This window comes from Meriones unguiculatus, chromosome 14 (genome assembly GCF_030254825.1).
Source record: "Meriones unguiculatus strain TT.TT164.6M chromosome 14, Bangor_MerUng_6.1, whole genome shotgun sequence".
In the NCBI taxonomy this organism is placed as follows: domain Eukaryota; kingdom Metazoa; phylum Chordata; class Mammalia; order Rodentia; family Muridae; genus Meriones; species Meriones unguiculatus.
In genome coordinates, this window is record NC_083361.1 from 3,053,769 (window position 1) to 3,073,918 (window position 20,150).

Below are 20,150 nucleotides of genomic sequence, written 5' to 3' on the forward strand. Positions count from 1 at the left end.
GTACCGTAGAGTGGGTTTGTAATTCCAAGCTCTCAGGAGACTGAGGCAGGAGAATTATAAGCAAGACTATTCTGGGCTTATAGTGAGACCTGTGTTAAAAGAAACAAACAAACAAAGCCGAGGGCTTGGCCCCCGGGAATCTACCCTTAGGATGTTCTCTGTGTTGGCCACATGTCCATCTGAGTTGGCCAAGCACCACTGAGCAGTCCTCTGTATGTCTGATGGGCTCAGCACGCCTGCTCTCCCGCGATCAGAAAAACCCTAAGCGTAAACGCGCTGGTAGGAATGAGTTCGACCTTGCACATGCTCTGTTGTTCACATATGCACATGCCCGGATGCTCAGGTAGGCTGGTCCATGTGCCACCAGCCCCCACCCGCAGAGCAGTGGGATTCAGCAGTGGTTCCGCCCACACTGCTCTAGAGAGCATGCTCAGTACAACACATGCTGGTTATATACATGCTCAGCCCGTGCCTGCCAGTGTGGTCACTCTTCATGCCCAGCCCACGCCAGCCTTGTGTGTATTGCATGCTATCTCCACCAGAAGTCCATGCCAACTGCCCCCTACCCCAGCCCACCTTACACCAGGGTTAAGCACAGGTGTAAAGACAATTATTTACTTATTATAATCTTGGCCCTTTTGGGGGGTGGGCCAAAGGTCCGGGCCCAGCATGCACCCCCACTTCTTTGGGGCCCAATCCTCCCCCAGCTCTGCTAGGTCCACAGGGGCCAGCGTGTCAGGCCATGGAGGCAGAGGTAGCGACAGGGGCATAGTGCAGAGTGTGGGGCCACAGTGGGGCAGACAGAAGCAAGGGCGTGGGGACAGCAACCAGGACCCAGAGCAGAGTCCAAGGGGGCCTGGAAGGCTTTGGCCTGTCCATATGGCTGGGACTCAGAGCAGGCGACAGGCATTGCCCACACTATCAGCTGAGGTGTCCAGGTTGTGGCTGTAAGGGGACTCCCAGTCTCTCAGGAAAACAGCCTCCAGCTGGCTGCGCAAACCACCGTGCCCATTCTGTGTCACCAGCAGGGAGGTGCCTGCTGTCTCTGTGAAGTAGTTCCCAGACCAGTTGGAGGTTCCTGGGGGAAGGGGGAGAGTGAGGCTCCGATGGGTGGCAGGCCCCAGCACCAGGCCCTCCCTCCTTCGACATGCCCACGGTACTGCAGGGGGCTCACCAATGTACGCAGCACGTTCGGTCACCATGTACTTGTTGTGGTTGACGCGGGCGTAGGGGATTCGAGCCTGGGCCTCGTCCGCTGGGACCACGAACAGTTTCTGCAGGGGAGGGGAGGATGGTGAGGTGACAGCCTCAAGCTGCAGTTCTGAGATGGCGGGGTAGGCACGTGAGTGGCTTCACCAAAAGGCACTTGGCTGCTTCCCTGGGGTGGGCTGGATCCTTGGACCAAAGGAGGGCCCAGCGCAGCTGGACCTCAGGAAACACCAGCTGAGGTGTGGTAGGGACATGGACCTGCAGTGGCCCTTGTTCTGTCTAATGTCCCTTTTTCTAGAGTAAGTCTGTCTCTTCTCCCTAATGTTTTAGAGATGTTTAAATTTTGTGTATGAGAGAGAGAATGAGCGAGCGAGCATGCTGGTGTCCACAGGGGCCAGAGGAGGACGTGAGCATCCTTGGAGCTGGAGCAACAGGAAGTTGTGAGCTATCAGACATGAGGTGCTGAGAGCCAAAGCCTGGTCCTCTGGAGGAGCAGCAAGCGCTCTCACCCATCTCTCTTGTCACCCTCCTCCAGCTCTGCACCCGATCTTTAGGCCAAGCTCACGCAGGCTGGCCTGAATTCACAATATAACCCTGAGCTGCTGGTTCTCCTGCCTCTCCCTCCTGGGTGCTGGGATTGTGAAGTATGTGGGCTCACGCCTGGTTTATGAGAGCCTAGAGATGAACTCAAAGCCAGTGCGTGGTGGATGGCTTCTCTGTGCCAGCCTCACCCCATCCCCTCCTCTGCCTGTGTGACTCCCCACCTCAGTGACGGGCCTCTGTCTCCACCCCGGACCCCAGCCCGGACCCACTGTTTCCTGTGCACGCTGGGTCGTGTAGGCTGTGTCCCCAGGCTGTGCTCAGTGGAAAAGAGGTAGTCTGGGCTGGCTGCTTACCACCTGGATGTCAGAGTGGGAATGGTTGTCACGAAGGGCAGCCAGCGAGAGCAGGAAGGACCGCATGGACGGATCGGAGTGGCCCCAGCAGCTGATGAGCAAGCGCACTTTGACGCCCCGTTCGTAAGCAGCCCGTCGCAGCCCGTCATCAATGGCTGGCCAGAACCTGAGGTCCAGCAAGAAAGGGGTTCGGGGGAAGAAGAAGATTTTTCTTTTTCTTTCTTTCTTTTTTTAATTTCAAAACAGGGTTTCTCTGTGTAACCCTGGCTGTCCTGGAACTCACTCTGCAGACCAGCTGGCCTTGAACGGTACAGAAATCCGCCTGCCTCTGCCTCTGGGATTAAAGGCATGAGCCACCACCACAGGCCTTTTCTTTTTAATTAATTTTTTAAAAAAACCTACTTATGGTTTATTTCCCTTTAAGAATCTGATGTTGTTTTTAACTCTGTGCATCCATGCTGGTTTGCGGGCGTGGGCAGATGAGTACTAAGGCCCACAGAAGACAAAAGCACCACCTCCAGGAGCTAAGGTTACAGATGGTTGTGAGCCACTTGACGAGGTTCTGGGAACCGAACTTGGGTCTGGAAGAGTAGCAGATGCTCTTAACACCAGCCAGCTCTCCAGCCACGGAAGATGCATTTGTTTTGACCTTATGGGTATGTTTTACCCTCATGTGTCTGTGTACCACCCCAGAAGACGCACTCCCCTTCAGCTTTGGGGCTTTGGGCTGCCAAACTTCCAGAGGACCCCGGCCCCAGCTCCCAAACCCTCTTCCCTCGCAGTCTTCACCTCCTGTTTCTGGCTACTGTTTGGGTTCCCCAAAACTCATCCTTCCATCTTTTGTTTTGTTTTGAGACAGTCTCACTCTGTAACTAAGGCTGGCCTCCATCTTTTCAGCCTGCCTTCCCAATGATGGAATTACAGGCACACAATACCACGCCCAACTCCTCTCATCTCGTGCACACTCCTTTGCGTATGTGTGTGTGTGTGCACATAATGGAATTACATGTGAGGTCCCTGACATGCGTGTTAGGAACCAATGTAGGTGTTGGGAACCAAACAAGGCAGCAAACATTCTTAACAGATGAGCCATCTCTACAGCTCCAAGCCACCTTATTTTTTAAGACGGGGCCTCTTACTGAACGTGGAAGGAGGGATGGCTAGGAGGGCTGGCCAGGGAGCCTTTGGGGTCCACTTTTTTCCCTGGGTTGGGGTGGAAGATGCAGTGCCTACCTCTCTTATGAGGTGCTAGGGATCCAAACTCAAATCCTCACACTGGCATGTCAGCATTACCCACCCGGCCTTCTTCCCGGCCCTCCTATCTTACCTCTGACCCCACATTCAATCCTCCCTGCCTTGCTCTAGTTTTGGTGACACCAGGGACTGAGCCAGGGCCTCTAGCCCCAGAGCTCTGAGGCAAGAGCTCTGTCCTCCAGTTACATCACTTGCTTTGATCCTTTCCCTTGTATCTGCTCTCCGCCTGGGCCTCCTGCTTGCTCTGGGAGGCCCCTCAGCCCTCCTGTCACGGTCCCCGTCCTGAGCCCTGCTGCTCCTAGCGTACCTGCGTGGGTGGGAGAACTCCATGGCAGGCAGGTAGTTCATGACGGCAATGTAGATGAAGCCTCGGGCACCGTCCACCACGCTGAGCAGGGCCTTCAGGTCTGGGGTGCGGCCACTCGGACACAGTGGAGGGGGTGCGCTCTGGGGTGGGGTGAAAGGATAGTCAGTGCATGTGTCCTGCCAAAGACAGTGTCACAGTGGACCCCATGGGAGGCTAGTTCACCAGGAACTGGGCCTTATGAAGCTCACTAAAAACAGCCTCCCTGAAAGGGAAGGATAATTACCATAACTATTTTTTGCAGGTGAGGTAACTGGCTCAGAAAGGGAAAGCCACTTGCTTTTGGTCACACAGCCAATCAGTGCAGCCTGGACTGAGCCGCTTGGTTCCAGAATTCACACTCTACAGAGGTGCTGGGTGATAGCAGTGCCCTACCATGCCGGGCTTCACACGAGCTCTGGGGATTTGAACTCCGGTCCCCTCATGTTGGCACAGAAGGGGCTTTAACCACTGAGCTATTTCCCTGGCACCTTATGATTTTGTTGCTATTTTTGGCTGGTTGTTTTCACTGGAGACAGGATCTCATGTGTCAGGGGTCACAACAGGCCCTTTGGTCTGCCCCCACCCCCAGGAAACTGCAACTGTAAAAGTGGAAGTGGCCGTGGAAGAAGGAAGAGCCCATCTCTGTGGAAGACTATGTTACAAAGGGCACCAAAGATCACGCCTCCCTGCATCCATCATGCGCCACACTCCACTGTAGCGCTGGGCTTGACGGCTTCCTTACGGGAGCCCGAGTGGCCTTCCCCAACTGTAAAACGTAGCAACAGCTGAAACCGTGGTTCTCTGTCTCCCATGCTCAGGAACTGGCCCATGTAAGAGTCCGTGCTGAGTGGGGACCAATTTACCTACAACCCATCACCCAGGATGCTGAGGCAAGGATCAAGAGTTGGGTGGAGGCTTGGGCTACACAGACCCACTTCAGAAAGAAAAAGACATCACTCTTGCAACGTCAGCATTTGGGAAGTGGAGGTGGAGGGGTCAGAAGTTCAAGGCTAGCCTCGGCTAAGTAGGGAGTTCCAGGACTGCCTGAGTTATAGGATTATATGTGACCTTGCTTCAATAAACCATAAAAGGGCTGGAGAGATGGCTCAGCAGGTAAGAGCACTGTCTGCTCTTCCTGAGGTCCTGAGTTCAGTTCCCAGCAGACATGGGCGACTCACACCATCTATACTAGAATCTGATGTCCTCTTCTGGCGTGCATGCGTACACGCAGATTAGAACTCTCACACACTCAATAAATAAATAAAATCATGCAGAGGATTGGAGCGCAGCTCTCATAGCCCACACGGGCTAGCTTCCGGAGCCCTGTAACTCCAGCACCAGGGAAAGCCAAGGCCTTTGGCCTCCACGGGCACCCTCACACGTGTCCACACTGCCCCACTCCACCCATACACATACCAAATCAAGTATTTTTAAAAAGAAAGGACAAAAGCCCTGTGCTGTCCTATAGAACATTCTGCATCGAAATCAACAGTTTTTGCTGCTTCCCAACATGGCTCCAGTGACTACCGGAAACGTGGTTAGTGGCAATGAGCAAGTACAGTGTGTACTGTGTGTGTGTTCGTGTGTGTGTGTGCATTGTATACACATATACAAACACATATGGAGGCAAGAGTTCAACATTAAATGTCTTCCCAAATCATTCTCTCTCTCTCTTTTAAATAATGAGACAGAGTCTTACTATGTAGCCCTGGCTGGCCTGGAACTCACTACGTAGATGAGGCTGGTCCAGAGCGTACAGAAATCCTCCTCTATTTGTCTCCTGAGTGCTGGGACTAAAGCTGTGTGCCACCATGCCTGGCACCATCTCATTTTTGACACTGGATCTTTCACTGAACTGTTTACAGATCTGGATAGGCAGCTGGCCAGAGACCTCCGGAATTCCGCCTCCCCAGGCTGGGATTACTGCTGCATGCTGTTGTGCCTGGCAATTTTTTTTTTTTTTTTAATGTAGGTGTTAGAGATCTTGAACTTAGGCCACTGAGCCATCTCCCCAGCTTGTGTCCAGTTCTAATTTATTTAGATGGGAAGAGCTCCGATGCAGCCTAGGGCTAGTATTTCAGTCTAGCACACACAAGGTCCTGGGTTCCATATCCAGTACTAAACCTATAAAAGTAGACGGGAAGCAGAAATTTGGTCTGGGGATGTAGCTCAGCTGGTGAGCACTTGTCTAGCACTGCATAAAAGCAGGCTTGGTGGTGTGTCCTGTAAGCCCAGCACTGGGGAGGTCACAGGAGGCTGGCGAGAGGTCAAGGTGCAGCTGGGGATGGCTCTGTGGGTAAGAGCGCTTGCTGCTTTTCTGAGTTCAGTTCCTAGCGCCCACATCAGGTGGCTTACAACTTGCAGCTCCAGGGGAACGGAACCCCTCTTCTGGCCTCTGTGGGATTCACTTGCATGTGTGAATACACAGAGAAGCACATACATACACATAAATAACATTTTTGTGTTTTGAGACAGAAAGCTTTCTCTGTATAGTCCTGACTACCCTGGAATTTGCTATGTAGACCAGGCTAGCCTTGAACTAACAGAGATCCTCCTGCCTCTGCCTCCCAAGTGCTAGAATTAAAGGTGTGTAATAAATTAAAGATGTGTCCAATAAATAAATTTTGAAAGAAAAAAAGAAGACTGAACACGATGGCCCATTCTTTTCATTCCAGCGATCAGGTGGTAAAGGCTGAGGGATTTCTGTGCGTTCCATGACCCAGTCTCAAAAACAAAACAAACAAACAAAAAAGCCAAGCTCTCTGAAGCTGTTCAGGCCATCATCGGGTACGTAACTGAAGGCCAGCAAGGGATGCCTGAGACCTTGTCTCAATTAAGTAAACGAAAAAACGAAAAGAGCCAGCTGTGGCTGTATCAGGCATCACCGAGGGCTGGGGTATCTGCACCCACGCGTCCCTCACACAGGTTGGAAATGCATGGATAGCACTTTCCATATTAATCCAATGCCGAGGAAGCTTAGGGTAGTTCCCAGGCTTTTCATGAAGCAGAGCGAGGCAGGGTGAAGTCCAGACTCCTTCCCAGCAATCAGCAGGCGGGCTAGATGGGGGCCACAAGTGATGGTGTGTGGCCAGACGCACATGAGGCTCTATTTTTCCCCAACTTACCGCCAGGTAGGCCAGAGCCGGTGTGCCATTAAGGCAGATTTCCATTGGCGTCTCTTGATTGTAGCGGGTGTCGAAGGGCCGTGGCCAGCTTGACGGGATGGAGCTCCCTTCCTGGCCCAGGAACCAATAGGCCTCAAAAATCTTGGTCAGGTCTCGAGCGAGGCAGCTGCAGTTGTACATGACCACTCCCAGCTCCTTGACCTGTGGGGGAGCAATGCTGAGCCTGGGGGTGGTGGCCTGGTGCCCACATTGACAGGAACGTTCTCGTCCTCTCTACTTCCTCAACCAAGTCCTTTCTTTGCCTTTCCTGCACCTTTACTCTGAAGAATATAAACAGCTATAAACTTGACTTATGTTTTGAAGAAACATTCAGTTATTGCAAAGCTCTAGGGTTTTTGCTTCCTTGTAGTACCTGGTATTGAACCTAGGGCCTTATACATTCTAGGCAGGTGCTCTACCATTGAGCTACACCCTTGCCCCTCACCAGGGGATTCTACCAGGGTGTTCTTTACCACTGAGGTATAGAGCATCTTCCCTTAATTTTTTTTTTTTTTTGTGGGGTCAGGAAAGGATGTTGAGACAGGGTTTCTCTGTGTAGCCGTGGCAGTCCTGGACGCTCTCTGGCTTCAAACTCAGAGATCCGCCTGCCTCTGCCTCCCTGAGTACTGGGATTACAGGCCAGTACACCACATCTGGCTTAAAATTGTTTTTTGAGACAAGGTCTCACTAAATTATCCTGGCTGGTTTCACCCTTCAGTCATCTGCCTGGGACGACAGGTGTGCAGCACCAAGTCCTGGGAGCTGCGGCTTCCCTGAGACTCTGTGTGCCTGTCGCTTCTGCCCTGGGCCAGCCTGACCCAGCTCAGCCCATGGCTCCTCAGACTGTGCCAGGCATTCCCCTGGGCTCCACAGGACCCTCTGGTGACAAGGCCGTTGGCCTGGAGAGACAGGCCATAGGAATACTGTGCCCAGCATGTCCCTGAGTAAGTGTTGAGCCTAGGGGACTAGGGTAGTATTGGCGGGGCCGAATCAGCCACGTCTGTCCTGGTTCCTTCACCTTACTGCCTGAGTCAGCCCCTCTCGTGCCAGTGCCCGCCGATGCTTCGGGTAGATTAGCTGTCTCCTCCTTTGGGCAACCTTCCCTAAGACCCCAGGTTGGATCAGGTGTCTCCTTTGGCCTGCTGCTGTCTGACAGCTGTGTTCCCCCTCTTCCAGCCCTGAGCTCTGCACATACGCAGAGACCCACATGAACGAGGAGCTCTGCCTCCTCCTTCCACCCTAGATCCTCCGCCTCAACCTCCGAGTTCCAGCCCTGACCCCGTGCCCTTGCCACCTTCCAACCTCAGCCATAAGCCCCTGCCTGAGCCTCCCCCTCATCTTACAGCCTCTGTTTTCATGTCCACCCATCTCAACTTTGACCTTTCCTCTGCTACAGCCCCAGACTGGCTCAACCCTCTATCTGCACCTCCAGACAGGGCCTGTACCCCGTCCCTGCTGGGGCCTCTTCTTCCCACCCACCCTCTCTGCCTGCACTTTCAGCCCGATCCTTCAGCATTCTGCATGTAGTCCCACCATGCCATCCTCCGCCCTCCACCTAGGCCCCCATTTTGCACCTCCCCTTTGCTGTACCCACACTCCACCCATGACCCTCTGCCCGCATCCCACCCAGAAACTGTGCCTGTACCTGTCACTCACCTCCCCACCCCCGCCTTCTGCCTATTTCTTTTCTACTCTGGCCCGGAGCTCTCTGGGTTCCAGGCTCCACTCTGAAACCTGTTATCCCCACGTTCCCAGGGTCCCCCAGGGTCCCCCAGGTACGCAAGGCCTGCACAATGAAGGCCAGCTAAGTGGGCAGGGCCTCAAGTTGTCTGTGCCCGGGCAGCTGCCAACAGGACTCAGAGGGAACTCTGGGTTGCAGCAGGAACAAGGCGGCTTTGGGCTGAACCGCAGAACGTATAGGGAGGTTGGAGGGGAGGCAAGGAAGGTGAGCTTCGCGCACACACACAGACCTGCGTCAGCGAGCGCCAGTCCATGTTGGCACTGCCCAGGTAGAAGTGAGTCTGGTCCACCACCCAGATCTTGGTGTGCAGGACCCCGTGGGTCAGCTTTTGCATGTCCACCATTCGGACCTGGGCACCTGTGGTCAACAGGGACAGTCAGGGGCCAGCGAGGGCAGCCCCAGCCCATCGCCCCTGCTGCTTCCAGCTTACCACTCTGGAGCAGAGACTGCAGATCAGCCAGAGGTCCATTGGGTTTGCTCACGGCAATGCGAACCTTTACGCCTCGGGGTGTCAGAGCCTGGAGCTGCTGAAGAATGTCTTCACCCTGTGGGTGACAGCTGCTGAGGGGCTGGGCCAGGACTCCCTCGCACACTATCCCCACAACTTGAGATTCTCCTGCCTCAGCTTCTGAGTAGCTGGCACTATCACCCTGCAGCACGAGGCCCAGCTCGCATCTGTGCTTTGATGCACTTCAGTGGGAGCCTGCAAGAGCAGTGAGCTTACAGGGTGTGTATGCGCGTGGTGTGTGTGTGTCGCCTGTTTGTGAAAGGTCTTGCTATGCAGCTCAGATCGGCCTGGAACTCTCTATCGACCTCTCCTTTCACTTCAGCTTCCAGAATGTTGGGATTCCAGATGAGCACGCTCATGCCAGGGTTAACAATCTTTTTCTTTCCTCTCTTTCTTTCTCTTTTAGGTTTTTCTGAGGTGGGGTTTTTCTGTGTAGTCTTGGCTGTCCTGGAACTCTCTCTGTACACCAGGATCACCTTGAACTAAAAGATCCATCTGCCTCTCCCTCCCTGGTGCTGGGATTAAAGGCATGTGCCATCACCGACACACACGGCAACATCATGTTTTAACAGTAAACACTCAGAAAGGGCTGAGTGTGAGCCAAGCACTGGACTAAGTTTTCAGATATAATTGCAAATTATATGCTGCATCCTCCCAGGAGCCCAGCAGGGGGGCAGGGTGCTGTCTGCAATGTTCAGATATGGTGAGGGAAGTCAGGGAGGGGAGGGGACCTGCCTAAGGTCACACACAGCAAGGAAGGTGGTAGCCTGACTTGGGCTGGGCTAGAACTTCTTCCTTCTTCAGAGTGAAGGACTCAGGGTGACATTTGCAAGTCTAATCCACTGTAACCAGTCCCTTCTTGAAACTCAGAGGCCTTCAGATCATCGGAGCACAAAAACATCAGCCTTAGCTCAGAAGCTAGTGTGAAGAGAGAGGTTAGCAAACACCTGTGTCCAACTGCCCTGTAAGACACGCCCACCAGCCTCTAGGAAGTCCCACCCCCTCCCTCTCCATCACCACTATTCCCACAGGTGGCAGAGAGTGGGGGCTCGGGTGGGAAGGGAGGCGTCCAGATACCTGCTGGGCAGAGGGCTCCTGGGTGTGGGTGTCATTGTTGGTGAGCGTCCAGTAGAAGGAGGCAATATCCAGGCTGCTGTGAGCGCCGGCAAGGAGGCCCAACCAGGCCTGGCTGGTGGAGGGGTTGCTTATGCTGGCATTGGGGAACTCCATACCCTCAGGAATGCTCTCCACCAGCACTGCCCTGAAGGTATGGGGGATAGCTGTGAGCCATAGAGGACCAGAGATGTCAGGCTGGGGCAGAAGGCTGGTCTCCAGATGTGGATGAAAGACTGGTGTGTGTGTGTGTGTGTGTGTGTGTGTGTGTGTGTGTGTGTCTCACTGGTCTGTCTAGAGGTGTGGGAGGGTGTATGTGTGTATGTCCACAGATCTGGATAGGAGATACTGTGCCCACGTGTTCACAGACCCGTATAAAGGATGATGACGCTGTGGCTGCCATGGAAACAGCGAAGGGGGGGCGAGTGGGCACAGACTGTGAGCACCCACAACCCTCCTCATCACAGCACTGGGTGCACTCAAGAACAGGGTGCTCTTGCAGGCTTAAGTGTCCCTGGGCTGGCAGGACCCTCCCGTCCACCCACCCCCCTTTACTTACTCGCAGGGGTCATAGCAGGGGGCTGGGCGCTGGTTGGGTCCAAATAGATGCAAGTCCCCGTATTCCCATAGAAACAGCTGAGTCATCAGGGCACCGAAGCCCACCACCGCCAGGATAAGGACCAGGAGGACCCAGCGGGCCTTCTGCGGGGAGGGGAGGGGAGGGGAGGGGAGCGGTCGGCCTATGGAAGGCGGTCAAGCAACAGTCTGAGAAAGTTCAAGGAGAGCAGCGTACTCCTACCTTCTCCGCGGCCTTCCACGCCTCGATTTCATTCACGGGCAGCTCTCCAGCAGGCTCCTCCACGGGGACCTTCAGCTGTGGGATCGGGGACGATGGCGGCGTGGGAGTAACAGCGTGGTTTGGCAGGTGGCAGGTGTCTTAGCACCCGAGCCCTCCCCCCCTGGGTGTCCCATCCTCCTACCTCCTGGTACATCAGTTTAGGCTTCATACTGCCGGGCAGCTGGGGACGGCGGAACGGGGGCAGCACGGTGGGTGTGTCGGGGGCTGGAGACTGGGGAGACAAAAAGCCGGCGCTGTGGGGCGTTCTGGGTGTTTGAGGACACTGCAGAAAGTGGATGTTCTTGGGCGTATGGGGTTCACGCAAAGCCTCTTCTCCCATAATCACGGGACCCCCTGGCCCTATGCCTGTCACCCGGAAAGGAGGAAGCTGGCCTGTTTTCATCAGGGATGTTGAAATCCCTCGAGGTCCAACGCCTCAGCTTTTTAAATTCACTCCAGTGCCATCATCCTGCCGCCTTCCGAAGCGTCTAGCTTATCTGTCATTAGCACCCACGTCGCTCTCCATCAGACCCTGTTTTGTTCCCTGCTGAGCTAGGATCTAGGTGATTCCAAAAACACAGTCCTGGTTGGGGGCCGGTACAGCCCCGGATCTCAGTGCCTGGTTTTTCTCAGCCTTGGGATGATCACAGAATGTTCCCGGTGGGGCGCCTGCCTAGTCCCAGGTACCTGCCTGACCAGACAGACACCTGAGGCTCACACTCCAGGGCCATCGCGGCCTCCCGTCCCCCTACCCCCACATCCCAGCCCCCCACCCTAATACGACCCCGCCTTACCCGGACAGCGCCTGCTGCCTCGGTGGGGCCCCAGCTTCTGGCGAAGCAGCTGAGTAGGGGCAGGAGGGAAGAGGAGGCGGGACCTCCGCTGGTCACACCCACTGCAGCGTGGAGCCTGCGCAGTGCTGGCGTCTCCCCGCAGCGGGGTAGTCCTGAGCAACCTGGCCCGGTTGCACAGGTTTGGGGGGGGGGGATGAGCTTCGCCACACGCCACCCCAGTTAAACCCCCATCTCCCGGGAGGGACCGAGAAGTCACAGATTGAAAAGAATCCTCACTCCTTTTCTGGCCAACAGATGTGATTTTTTTTTTAAGATTTTTATTACCATGGGCACTTAGTGAAAAACAAATCATAAGACTAATCTTGAAGATAAAAACGGGGAGAGCAAGCTCAGCAGAAGAGAGCCCACGCAAGGCTAAGGAAGAACGGTCGGGCACGGTCACGGGGGTGGTGGGTTTTCTCGTAGAGTCTGTTGGGATGGCTTAAAAAAGTCGACTGATATTCTTAGAGATTAGAATAAAAAAACCCCACAAAAACCCGAGGCTTCTAGATCCCGTATTATATCCCAGCAGGATTTAATTTTAATGTTACTTATTTAGGTCTTCTGAGACAAAAACCTCACGTAGCCCAGCATGTTGCACGTCTGATTTAAAGCTAGAAGAAAGAAGGTGACCCCCTTCTCCCGTCTCTCCCCTCAGCCTGTTCCAAGCACACAGGAAGTAGACAGAGCCTGCTTTGCGACTGAGGCTGCTTTGCAGCCTGTGGCTGCCTTCTACGGATGGCCCTCGGGTTTTGTGTCTGTGTATCTCTCAGCCAGGGCTTTGCAAACGCCCTCCCAAGGGGCTACATCCCCAGCCTGATTCTGGGTGGCTGGTGAATCAATCGTTTTCCACGCGGTCTCATCCCAGTCTGTGACTCACTGTATAGCCCAGGCTGGCCTTTAGCAGTCCTGTCTGTCTCCCAAGTGCGGTGATTATAGCCCCACTTCCAGAATTAATCCGGGAGACTGGGCCAGGGGGGCATGACTAGGCCAGCCTGGGCTGCAAAGTGAGGGAGTCTCAGAAAGGAAGAACAAAAGCCATGATCCAGCAGGCAAAGACAAATGTCAAGGCTTTCTGAGGCTGAGGGGAAGAATCCACAGCAGCAGAAGACGACAGCGCTGAAGTGCAGAACCATGGGTGGGGGAGGGAGGAGCAAGAACGGGTTGACTTCCATTATTTCTGAAGGCTTTGATGAGAAGTCTTTTGTTGAAAAATATAAAGTTAGAAATGGGGTGCAATGGCACAAGTCTGTCATCCTTGCACTTGGGAGGGGAAAGCAGGAATTCAGGAGTTCCAGGTCATAGGGAGAGAGGCCGTAGTTAAGAGCTCATAAGCTCTCGCAGAGGACCGGAGTTCTCAGCCCCCACAGGAGCAGCCCATAACAGCTCCTGGATTCCAGTGCCCTGTTATGCTCATGATAGATATATACACACATATAAATAAAACTTTGTTTTGGTTTTGGAAACAGCATTCCTCTGTGTAGACCAGGCTGGACTCAAACTCAGAGATTTGCTTGCCTCTGCCTCCTGAGTGCTGAGATTAAAGGCGTGTGCCACCATGGCCTGACATAAATAAATCTTTAAAAAAAATCTTAAAAAAATTAATTTAGCAGAGCATGGTGGCACACACCTGTCATCCTAACACTCACTAGTTTCAGGCAAGAGGACTGATGAAATTTGAGGCCAGCATGGACTACATAGATCCTGTATCTCAAAAAACAAATTGTTAAATCATTTTAAATGCTATTTTAAATTTCTTTTTAAGATTTGTTTTTATGTATAAGTGCTCTATCTGCAGGTACACCTGCAGAGAGGGCATCAGATCACATTATAGATGGTCGTGTGGTTGACTGGAGTTGAACTCAGGACCTCTGGAAGAGCAGACAGTGTAATTTGGCTCAGGCTCCCAGCTGGGATATCTCTTCTCCCCATCCCTTTCCTCTGGAGACCTGAGGCATCAGCTGGAGTCCAACAACAGTGTGGCTGGGGATGTTCAGGGCAGCCAGAAGCAGGTGGTCCTCCATGGCCCATGCGACCTTCACGCAGGTGCTCCCAAGGCCCCAGCACCTCCATGATGATCAACCTGCCTGATCAACCCAGTTGGTCCTCCTGGGGAGCACCTCGGCCAGCAAACGCACCTTCTTCCCGGCCACAGACTATCCCCCAGTTCCTTGGCTCGTGGTCATGTCTGTGTTCAGGTGTGACCACAGCCTACACACAAGGAGGAAGCAAAACTGGCTGGGCCTTAAAATTTTTTTTTATTTACTTATTTTATGTGGAAGGGTGTTTTGCAAGCATGTGTCTGTATACCATATATGTGCCTGGTACCCAAGGAAGCCAGAAGCCCTGGAACTGGAAGCCTTGGAACTGGAGTTGCAGACAGGTGTGAACTGCCATGTGGATGCTAAGGACTGAACCCAGGTCCTCTGGAAGAGCAGCCAGTGATTTCTTTTCTGTTTTTGTCTTTTTCTTTCTTTTCAAGACAGGGTTTCTCTATGTAGCCCTGGCTGTTCTGGAACTCACTCTGTAGACCAGGTTGAACTTGAACTAAAGAGTTCTATCTGCCTCTGCCTCCTGAGTGCTGGGATTAAAGGCATGTACCACCACCATCACTGTAGCCATTTAAAAAATATATATTTATTTTATGTGCACTGGCGTTTTGCCTGCATGTATGTCTATGTGAGGGTGTCCAATCTTGGAATTACACAGTTGTGAGCTGCCATGTGGGTGCTGGGAATTAAACCAGGGACCTCTGGAAGAGCAGTCAGTGCTCTTAACTGCTGAGCCATCTCTCCAGCTCTGGCTGGGCTTCTGAAATAGATGCTCACTCACCTTCAGATGGAAGCAGCGGGAGACTTGCTCTGCATTGCTTGCCACCAGCAATGCTTTGGATGAGATAGCTCAGGGTTCAGATCCCATCCCTGCCACTTTCTTGGTGCGTGGCTTCAGCCTCGGCTTTTCTGAGCATGGCTGGCCTCATTTACCAAGGTGGGATCACCTTATAACTGGTGTTAGGGGACGTATGAATGTTTAATGAGCAAACTCTATGGCCCTGCACTTAGGGCTCCAGACCAGGAAACCCAGGAACGGAAGCTGCTTTCTATGAGCCCCACTTCCATTTTCGTCTTGCTTTTTCATTCAAGACAGGTTCTCTCTGCAGATAGCACTGGCTCTCCTGGAACTCAGAGATCCTCCTGCCAAGTTCCGGGATTAAACGCCATGTGCCATCATTCCGGGTACCTCTACTCTTTTTGAGACAGTGTCTCTTTGACCTTTTCTTTCTTCCTGCCTTGCTTTTTTTGTGTGCAAGGAATGAAGCCAGGGCCTTGTAACAAGGCCAGCAAGCCCATCTCCACTTTCTAGGTTGTTTGGATTACACACGTGTCATGAGATATGGATTCATGTGTCTGAACACTTGGACATAGGGAGTGGCACTATTAGGAAGTATGTCACGATGGAGGCGGGGCTTAGAGACCTCACAAGTCCTCAAACTCCAACCGATGTGGAATACAGTCTCCTCTGGCTACCTTAGCTTTAAGAGTTATGTCTGCCTGGCTGCTGCCATGCTTCCACCATGATGATAATGGACTAACCCTCTGACACTGTAAGCCAGCCCTATTAAATGCTTTCCTTTGTAAGAGTTGCTGTGGTCATGGCGTCTCTTCGCAGCAGTAAACCCTACCTGAGACACCCTGGATATGACTCATTCATTCTCTCTGTCTCTCCCCTATCTTGCCATATAGCCCTGGTTGTCTGGAACTCACTGGGTAGACCAGGCCGGCCTTGATCCTCTTGCCTCTGCCTGCAGGCAGCAGAGTGCTACCACATCTTGTTTCTTCTTGTTTCTGTCTTTAAGGTTTTTTTTCTTTAAATATTTATTTATTATGTATACAGTGTGCGCCTGCACACTAGAAGAGGGCACCAGATCTCATTATAGATGATTGAGAGCTACCACGTGGTTGCTGGGAATTGAACTGAGGACCTCTGGAAGAGCAGCCAGTGCTCCTAAACTCTGAGCTATCTCTCCAGCTCTTGTTTTTTGTCTTTTGAGTCAAAGTTTACTATGGGGCCCTGGATAATGGAAGTTTTGGTTTCTTTGTATGTTATGGAAATATGCTTTTGTTTTAATCCCAAGTATGGGATTTTCGTTGGGCTATAGCATGTCCACACCTGTTAATTGTCATGTGCGGAGTTTGGCTTTTGCCAGCTGGTAATGGCCTTTCACACGCTGCATGGCGAGGGGCGTGGCCTAGGACTCAGTATAACTATGAGGCAGAGAAAGAGACTGTGAGGTGTTCTGTGTGGCTTTTGGTGTTGGCGTGTGGCACAGAGCAGTTTGGAGCAGGCAGAGAGAAATGATTCGGGGCGCAGTGGTGTGGAGGAGACTGCTGGCTGCGTCTGGGGTTGATGGAGAGTGGTGTGCAGCCCTAAAAGAACCCCATGATCCTAAACAGCCAGGAGAAGAAAAGGGGTCTGGGCCCTCTCTACCCACTAACCTTTTCTCTCTTCTGCTTAAGGTTGTGGGGTGGGTAGGATGGAGACAGAAGCCTAAACACCCCCCAAAAAGCAGAGTTTTAACCAGGAACACCACAGGAGGCTTTCTGCTGCAGCCCTGGCCGTCCTGGAACTCATTACCTAGAGCTGATTGTTCTGGAATTGAAAAGAGGTCTCCTGAGCATTGAAATTAAAGGCATGTTTATTTATTAATTTAAAAATTACATTTATTCGTCTATGAGTGTGTGTGTGTGTGTGTGTGTGTGTGTGTGTGTGCTTGGTCTGAAGAACAAATTACATAGGTCCAAAAGATCATCACAGATGAAAAGTACTTCTGAACTAGAACTCAAAACTCAAGCTATCTCACTCCTGCTCAAAACCTTTCCATGGCATCCCATCGCTCTTGAGTATGAAACCTCTCACCACGTCCTGCAGGGTCCTGGCTGGGCCATGCGGACCACCACCCACACTATAGCTTCAGTGTCTTTCTCTGAGTCTGAATCCTTGTCCAGCTGCCTCCGTCCCCTGAACTCCAGTTCTGCAAGTTTCATGTGGTCCCCACAGACTCCCACCTACCGCATCTCCGGCTCTCCCTACCACCTCTCCTAAATCTGTTTCTTTTCCAGGAACCTTTCCTTTTCTTTTTAATTTTGGACCAGATATTACTATATAACTGAGGCTGGTCGGGAACTCAAGACGTCCCTACCTGGTATGACGGGTGTCCAGGTGCCCACTTCAAGGATACTGTTGATTGAGTCGGCACATGTTTGTAATCCCTGAGTGTAGGCTAGCCAGGGCCATTTGAGATCCTGTCTCAAAAACAAACAAACAAACAAACAAACAAAAAAGAAAAAGAGGGAAGACGTATTTTAGGCAGACGTAGGGGCTTATGCCTGTCATCCTAGCACTTGGGATGTGGAAGTATGAGTATCAGAAGTTCAAGGTCTCCAACGCTGCTACCCCCTCCCCCCCAGCCAAAGGGTTTCTGTGTTGCCTTGGCTGTCCTGGACTCCCTCTGTAGACCAGGATGGCCTGAAACTCACAGAGATCAGACTGCCTCTGTCTCCCCAAATGCTGGGATCACAGGTGTTCGCCACTGTGCCTGTTTTTTTTTTTTTTTTTTTTTTTTTTTTGCAAGGACACCCTGTACTATACAAGACCCTGGCTCCATAAAGCTAAACTAAACTAAAAAGTCTGTCTCACCATTCTACCTAGCTGTCAATGTCTTCACTTCTCAGCCTCTTCACTCAGTCCTAGGACTTGTCCCAGGGCCCCATGTGTATCTACCTGGGCCCCTGAGAATCTAGCCCAGCTCTGATCTGGCCTTATCCATCATACTCCCCTCTCCAGCCACTCCCCCAGGCCCTCACTTTCCGTCTAACCTTCCAATACCCTATCCACCTGAATTAACCTGCTCAAATGCTCTGTGTCTCCCTCTGGTCCTCAAAGTCCTAGCAGCTTCCCATAGCCTCAGAGCCTTCACTGATCTTCCACTAGGGAGCAGGGTAGTTTACTTGCTCACTACCCTTCACAGCACAGCCACGGGCCTCCTCGAGAGGCCCTGCACCTTCAGCTTTTGGGTGCTCGGCCCCACGCTTCCCCATTTTATCCCCACTTCCCTACCTGGACTTCCTGTATCTCTGCCCCACCCTCTCTGGGCTGTCTCTGCCTGCTGATAGCTGCCTTACTACTTCAGAGCTGTGAGCCCTGTGGGCTAGGCTGATTTAGTCACCCCTGTGCCCCAACACCTGGGCACAGAACCAGCAGCACATGCCAGGTACCCAGTTCATCCATCTGTTCATGCAAACGAATTTATTCATTGACTACCCATTGATAAGCTTTATTCTAGAAACCGTACAAAATGCTGTAATCTCAGCAGCCCCTGGGAGGCTGAACTCAAGGTTCCGGGAAAGAGCTCGTCTCTTAAGGATAGTGCAATTTGTGTGTTATGTGAGTGTGTTCATGGATGGGTGAGAACTGTGTGTGCACACATAGGGAACCCAGCGGTCAGTGTCAAGGGCTCTCCTGCCCTTCACCTGTGTTTATTATTGTTGTTATTATTTAGAGAGAGGGTTTTACCCAGTGGCTCCGACTGGCCTGGAACTCACTACAGCTATGCAGACCAAGGTGGCTTGGAACTCATAAGACGTGTCCCTGCGTCTGCCTATGTGCCACCATGCCTGACTCATGTTTTATTTTTTTGAGATCGTATCTCGCTCACTGACCCAACAAGGCTGGCCGGCCGGTAAAACTGAAGAATCTGGCTCTGGAGAGATGGCTTAGCAACTGAAAGTACTCAATCCCCAGTGCCCACATGGTGGCTCACAACCACCTATATTCTAGCTTCGGGGCATCTAATGCCTTCTTCTGGGCTCTGTAGTCACGAAGCACATACGCGGTTTGCACACAAGTATGCAAAACACTTGTACACATTAAAAAAATATAAACTCCACCCAAACATTAAAAAAAAAAGTGGTTTTTTGTTTTGTTTTGTTTTTTTAAACAAAGATCTGCCTGTCTCTGCTTCCTCAGCATAGGGCTGCATACATGTACCACCACATCTGGCTTTTTACCTGAGTGCAGGGGGTTCGAGCTCAGGCCCTCATGCTTGCACAGGGCTACTCAAAAAGATCCATCTACCCAGGCCCTTAATGTGCAACACAGTGATGACAGCCACAGGTGAGAGACATGGTCAGTAACAAAGTGGCAGAATCAGCCCAAATGCCACAGTAAAGTAACTGTGTTACAAGAAGTTATTAGAGCTGGGCAGGGCAAAAGGTTGAGGCAAGAGGACCAGGTGTTCAAGGGCACCCTGGGCTGCATACCGGATGCTCTTGTTAGACATTGTTTCACGTAGCTCAAACTTGTTCTGTGCCGGAGGGTGACTTGGAAATCCTGATCCTCTTGCTTTACCTCCTAAACACTGGGTTTACAAACACACACAGACTCACTGGCTACTGTGTGCACTTTAAAGATGGGAAATTGGGGATTGGAGAGGCATGATTTGGTGGCCAGGGCTACCCACAGGTTTAGGGGGGATACCCTAGGCTATAACACCCCACACCTTGGAAATATGTGAAACATGTACCCGTGGAGGGGGAAGGCTCAAAGGCTGGGTGGCTCCTCCTGGGGAAAGCTGGAGCCATGAGATACAGAGGGACGCTGTCAGGACCACTGGTGGCAGGGGAGAGATGGAGACATAGGGCAACGTGAGGGTAATCTACGGAGAGATGAAGATGGGAAATATGGGGACGGCTGGTATGAAGAGAATGGGCAAACGGATCAAATATTCGAGGCCAGTCTGGGTTACCCTGTCACCCAGAGAAAACTGTACATACACGGCCAGTAAGGTCTGAAGGGGATGAAGATGAACATAGAATGATGCTGTGCTGAGATGGCTCAGCAGTGAAAAGCTCTTGTTGCTCTTCTAGAGGACCTGAGCTGGATACCGAGCGTCCACGTTTGTGTGTTTGGGGGTGGGGGGGCTCACAACCATTTGTAACTACAAATCCAGGGAATCTGACGTCTTCTGACCTCCTTGGGCAACTTCAGTCACAGGTAAGTAATTAAAAGCAGAAACAAAATGCTTTTTAAATGAGGGGAGGCAGAAGGGTGGTGGTGACGATTCAAGTGGGCTATGAGTTACAAGAAGGAACGGGGAGAGAAAAATGAAAGTACCTGCGCTCCAAGTCTTCTGCTCCAGAACCTACCCCGCCTTCCTGCCCCCTCTGCGCAGGCGCGCTCGGGCCAGACT

At 52.3% G+C, this 20,150-nt stretch overlaps 1 protein-coding gene across 2 annotated transcripts; it reads right to left on the reverse strand.

Moving 5' to 3' along the window:
- Positions 1-601: 601 nt before the first annotated feature.
- Positions 602-20,093, reverse strand: Pld3 (phospholipase D family member 3). Of its 2 annotated transcripts, XM_060366511.1 has the most exons (13): positions 20,075-20,093; positions 17,103-17,205; positions 11,212-11,301; positions 11,031-11,105; positions 10,791-10,933; positions 10,196-10,379; positions 9,041-9,155; positions 8,840-8,967; positions 6,831-7,031; positions 3,667-3,806; positions 2,106-2,271; positions 1,175-1,274; positions 602-1,078 (listed from the first exon to the last, which is right to left on the reverse strand). In XM_060366511.1, exons 3-13 carry the CDS (start codon positions 11,236-11,238, stop codon positions 891-893), a joined length of 1,467 nt encoding a protein of 488 aa, XP_060222494.1. In that variant the 5' UTR covers positions 11,239-11,301; positions 17,103-17,205; positions 20,075-20,093; the 3' UTR covers positions 602-890. The 2 variants fall into 2 exon arrangements, with proteins under 2 accessions (XP_060222494.1, XP_021506307.1); XM_021650632.2 differs by lacking the exons at positions 17,103-17,205; positions 20,075-20,093 and adding an exon at positions 11,864-12,009.
- Between the last annotated feature and the right edge of the window lie 57 nt (positions 20,094-20,150).